The sequence below is a fragment of the Pezoporus occidentalis genome, unplaced genomic scaffold (assembly GCF_034315485.1).
Source record: "Pezoporus occidentalis ecotype Australia unplaced genomic scaffold, CSIRO_AGI_Poc_V1 ctg103, whole genome shotgun sequence".
NCBI lineage: Eukaryota > Metazoa > Chordata > Aves > Psittaciformes > Psittacidae > Pezoporus > Pezoporus occidentalis.
The window spans coordinates 1,038,663-1,043,485 of record NW_026912812.1 but is presented as its reverse complement, the minus strand read 5'-3'; the positions used below and the strand labels follow the sequence as shown (position 1 = coordinate 1,043,485).

Genomic DNA, 4,823 nt, shown 5'->3' with positions numbered 1-4,823 from the left:
CACCGGGCTTCCCGCTTCCCCCCGCGCCCAGAGGTACCCCGTCGAAGCGGCCGACAGCGGTGGCATGCGGTGTCCTCGCAGGTTGCAGCAAAAGTGCATCGCCCCATTTACTAACGGATGGCAATTCCTAGCTTTCCTTCCCAGGCGTTCCCGTTTGAATCTGAGCTGTTGTTAAAAAGACACACCACCTGCTCTGTGCTGCTGGAGAGCGGGGAAGGAGGCACAAAGGCGGGGGATGGGGAGAAATAGCTTGGGCTGCAAACATAAAAGAGCATTTAAAATAAATAAGCTCTCTTCCCAGGAAGTGCCGGACTCGAGCGCCTGCAGAGAGGGCGAGCTGCAGTGAGCTGTCGGTAGGCACGGAGTGTCGGCAGAGAGGGTCTGCACGCCCTCCTGTCTCTGCTATGCCAGCCTGGGGACGCGGATCCTCCCGGGTTTCTATTAAGACGAGCTCAAGGATTGGTGCGTATGTGCGAAATCAGTGCTTAGTTTCCCCGCTGCTTCCACCTCGGAAATGGCTTTCGCCGAGCGCAGTCCTTCAGCCTGACAGGACGAGGCTGTGCTGTTCCCTCCTCCCCAGCCCAGAAATGTGCGACTCCCTCGCAAAGCCAGACCCCGGGGGCGCTTGGTGACGGGACAGCGGCGTGTGCAAGAGCGGGACAAAATTAGGATGTGCCTGGATGCTGCCCCACGGGTAATCTCAGTTTTCTCCCCCTAGCAGCTAGCCGTGCCCGCTGCAGAGGAGAGAGTCCTAGCGACACGGGCGACTCCGGGGCAGCCGCCCCCCGGCACGGGCACTGAGCAGCCCAGCTGGCCCGTCCGCAGCCCCGGGTGGGTGCACAGGCACCCCATCACCTCCTGCCCCGGCTCCGCAGCACCACCCCGAGCCGAGCTCGAACCGAAGGAGCCTGAGGGAGAAAACGCGGAGAGGGAAGCCGAGAAAGGGGTTGGGGTAAGGATGTACGTGTGTGCGGGGTGGGGGGGGTGGGGGGGGCAGATCACTTGTGAATGGCTTGAAAAAAATAATTGGGGGAGGGCGTGGAGGGGGGGAAGCGGAAACTTTCCTATAAAACTCAGCAAAAGTCCCTCCTCTCCACGTCAGGCCAATGACACTGCTGCCCCCAAACTTTCCGCCAGCAGGAGCTATAAGAACCTCCAAGTCTTCAACTTTCTCCCAATCCCAGACACCTCGAAGGGGCTCCAAGGAGGGATCGGGAGGGAATTTTTTTTGTTGGCTTTTTTTTTCCTCTTGGATCCTGATGCCATCCCCCCTCCCCCCAAAGTGAGGTCCTCCCTCCCTCCCTCCCTCCTCCTCCTCCCTCTCCTTGCAGGCCAGCGAAGCAGCCGATCAAGGGGGAGCTGGCGGGTTAGGTGCCCCCCTCTTCTCCCTGCCCTCCCCCCCCTCCCGGCCCGCTTCTCGCGTCTGCCCCCAGAGATGATGCAGCAGGACGAGTCAAACTCTCCAGTCTCCCCCGCCGACGACAGCTTGAGCAACAGCGAAGAGGAGCCGGACCGGCAGCAGCTGCCCAACAAGAGAGGGGGGCGCAAGCGGCGCTCCAGCCGCCGCAGCGCCGGCGGCGCCGTCGGAGCCGCGGACGAGCCGTGCAGCCCGGCCCAAGGCAAGCGGGGCAAGAAGTGCGGGGCGGGCGGCGGCGGCGGCGGCGGTAGCAGCAGCGGCGGCGGCAGCCCCCAGTCCTACGAGGAGCTGCAGACCCAGCGGGTCATGGCCAACGTGCGGGAGCGGCAGCGCACGCAGTCGCTGAACGAAGCATTCGCCGCCTTGCGGAAGATCATCCCCACGCTGCCCTCGGACAAGCTGAGCAAGATCCAGACCCTCAAGCTGGCGGCCAGGTACATCGACTTCCTCTACCAGGTCTTACAGAGCGACGAGCTGGACTCCAAGATGGCAAGCTGCAGCTATGTGGCTCACGAGCGGCTCAGCTACGCCTTCTCGGTTTGGAGAATGGAGGGCGCCTGGTCCATGTCCGCATCCCACTAGCAGGCGGCGTCCCCCACCCGCATCTCCCCGGCAGGAGCCCTAGGTAAGGCAGGGAAGGACTCCGAAACGGGCGGGGAGAAGGTTGGAGGGAGGAAGGGCTGGAGAAGGAGGCAAGGGACCACCAGCTGCGCCGTGGGCCGGGCACGAGTGACCGTGAGGAGAGAGGGAACCTCCCCGTCCGGCGGGGCCTGGCTTCCAGGGCCGGCCGGAAAGCTGGGCGGCTGGAGTAGCCTTCCCCCACCGTAGTGCGTCCCTCCCCCTGTGTAGCCCAAGGAGCGCCCCGGCCTCGAGGGGCCCAAACTTGTTGCCGGCGGGGGTGGGCTGCGGGAGGGAGGCGGCGGTGGCGCGGGTGCACCCTGGCCAGATGGGGCCGGCCTGGGATCACTTCTTCACCAAAGGCTGCGGAGCCAGCGGGGCTGCTGGGATGGTTCCTCCAGCTGTGCTCCTGCTAGTATTTTGGAGAGAATCTGTATCCGCTCTTGTCTTTCCCGGTGAGGGTTTCCTACCCCTTCTCCGGCTCTGGCACCGCGATCCGCCGGGCTGGAGTGTCACTCGGCCACCGCACCCCCTGCTCGGCGGAGGCAGGGGCTTCTTCCTCCTCCACTCATTCCCAAGATGTGTATTTCCAGAGACAGAGAGGTGTAGGAAGATATGTTTGTGTCTTTCATTTCAGTAACGAGTTTTCCGCCGTCTCTGGGTTTTTGCAGATGACATTGTTCCCACAGAAGGAGAAAATGGACAATCTAGAGACTCTGAAGTTGGATACGATTCATTTGGTCTTGTCTTAAAAAAAAAAAGAGTACCAAGGATTTATTGGAAATTAAAAGAGTGTCCTGGGTTCAGCAATATCCAAATTCAAAGCAGGGCGTGGGGAGCACTTAAGGAAAGAGACAAGGGCTTTGGAGAGTGACTATACTTTGGGCGTCGGTACAATCCACACATCTCTGCATTCTGATAGAAGTCTAAACAGTTCATTTTTTTTTTTATTTTGACGAAGAATGTTGGAATTTAACTTTTTTATTTTTATTTGCCTTTTTTTTTTTTTGCATGCATTCCCAAGAGGTCGTGTCTATGAGCCACTGATGAAAGGAAATACATTATTGTGGACTTTCTTCATTCTTGAATGAAACCAACCAATCAACCAAAAAATATCCCTGTAGAGATGAAAACCAATTTTTTTTTTTTTTTTTTTTTTTTAGGGGGGAATAAGCTGGGCTCTAGCTGTTATATACCCGGTTCCTAACTTTTTTATTATTATTATTTTTCCTCTGAGAAAAAAAAAACATTTTATTTATTTATTGATGACCCATGTTAAAATGCAAATAGATCCGGTGTCTAAATGCATTCCTATTTTTATGATTGTTTTGTAAATATCATTGTATATTATTTTTCTGCAATAAATAAATATGATTGAAATTTTAATAACCTTAAAGTTTGGTCTCTCTGGGAACTCAGGGTTGGAACTGGAGATAAATACCTGCTTGTTGAGCTGTAAAGACACCCAAGAGAGAGGAGGCACTAGTATAAACAAACCGGGCGAAAAACGCAAATAAACTAGCTACTGACAGACACAGGCAAGTTATTTATTGAGACAGCTTTATTATTCTGTGCTGAAGCACACTGCATTTGCGGGGTGGTGTATGTAAGATATTCTGTCTTTTCTCACTCTCCCCCTTTAATCTTAGCGCCAAGCTCCGCAGAGTTCTGCAGGGTGAGAGCTTAGAACCGCAGAGCTCCGGCGCTAATGTTGTGCTTTGCCCCCCAGATGTAAGGCAGGAGCCGGGCTCATTCCCCGGACCTCGGCGCAAACGGTTTTGCTTATATCCCCGAAGAAGAGGCATCGCTTTTAAACAAGGATTAGTCCATCCACAGGCAAAGTGACAGAAAGTGAGTCTGAAATAGGGAAGTGTCTAGCGAGTGATGTTTTCCGGTGGAAGTGATGTTTGACTGCTCTGCTATCTAGGGTTTTATATAATGTACACACCAGCGATCACATTTTCGTTGTGCAAAGCATGGAGGGATATGATAACCCTACCTCTTCTCGTTTTCTAGATGCAGGGCACATGTTGCGTCTGTTTCTTTTCCCCATGCCCTCCGCGGGGTCCCAGTATGCGGCGAGACCCCAGATGTAAGAGAGAGGAAATCTCCCTATATAAGGGCTTGGAAGGAGGAGGGTGAAAAGGGAAGTTGTTCAAACTAAAAGAAAAAAACCCCAAACCAACCCAAAACCAGCCCTTATAACCGGACAACTGATTCTTCCTCTGATGTCGCTTGCTCATCTCTCAGCTCGTTGCAGCCGGTCCGTGCCCGAGGAGCGGCACCTCCTGCTCCCCCACGGGGGCGGAGAGTGGCGGGTGAGTCCGCCGCGACAGGGACCCTGCTGGGGTTCATCCAGTGTCCAGGGTAAATAGGAAGGGGTGCTTTTTTCAAAACAGAGCCTGTTTGCATAGCCCAGGTTGAGCTGACTTTATTGCCTGAATGTTTTTGTTTCCATACCCACGTATTACCCTCTATTGCTGATATAACAGTATTATGAATTTAATATCGTGCATATTTTAGGCCAGTGTGCAATTACAGTAGAGACCCCTCCGCGCTTGTTTGCACTGCCGGATTAGAAAGGACTCAGAAATTGGATGGGGGCTCTGGTGGTCGTGGCCCTTCGTGATGCAGAGGAGGAGGAACCGCGGCCCGCTCCCCGGCTGCTGCCACCCGGACACCTACAGGCTCCCCGGCACCCGCAGCTTCCCACTCGTCCACTCGCACCTCCCGAAAAACCTCGCTCCGATCCGACCCGGCTGCCGAGGAGGGGGTAATGTGTGCCCGC

General features: G+C 55.3%; 1 protein-coding gene across 2 annotated transcripts; it reads left to right on the top strand.

Moving 5' to 3' along the window:
* Positions 1-1,027: 1,027 nt before the first annotated feature.
* On the top strand, positions 1,028-3,425 carry TWIST1 (twist family bHLH transcription factor 1). Of its 2 annotated transcripts, none has more exons than XM_062616569.1 (2): positions 1,028-2,042; positions 3,060-3,425. In XM_062616569.1, exon 1 carries the CDS (start codon positions 1,436-1,438, stop codon positions 1,997-1,999), a length of 564 nt encoding a protein of 187 aa, XP_062472553.1. In that variant the 5' UTR covers positions 1,028-1,435; the 3' UTR covers positions 2,000-2,042; positions 3,060-3,425. The 2 variants fall into 2 exon arrangements, with proteins under 2 accessions (XP_062472553.1, XP_062472542.1); XM_062616558.1 differs by having other exon boundaries at positions 1,031-2,042; positions 2,707-3,425.
* The last annotated feature ends 1,398 nt before the right edge of the window (positions 3,426-4,823 follow it).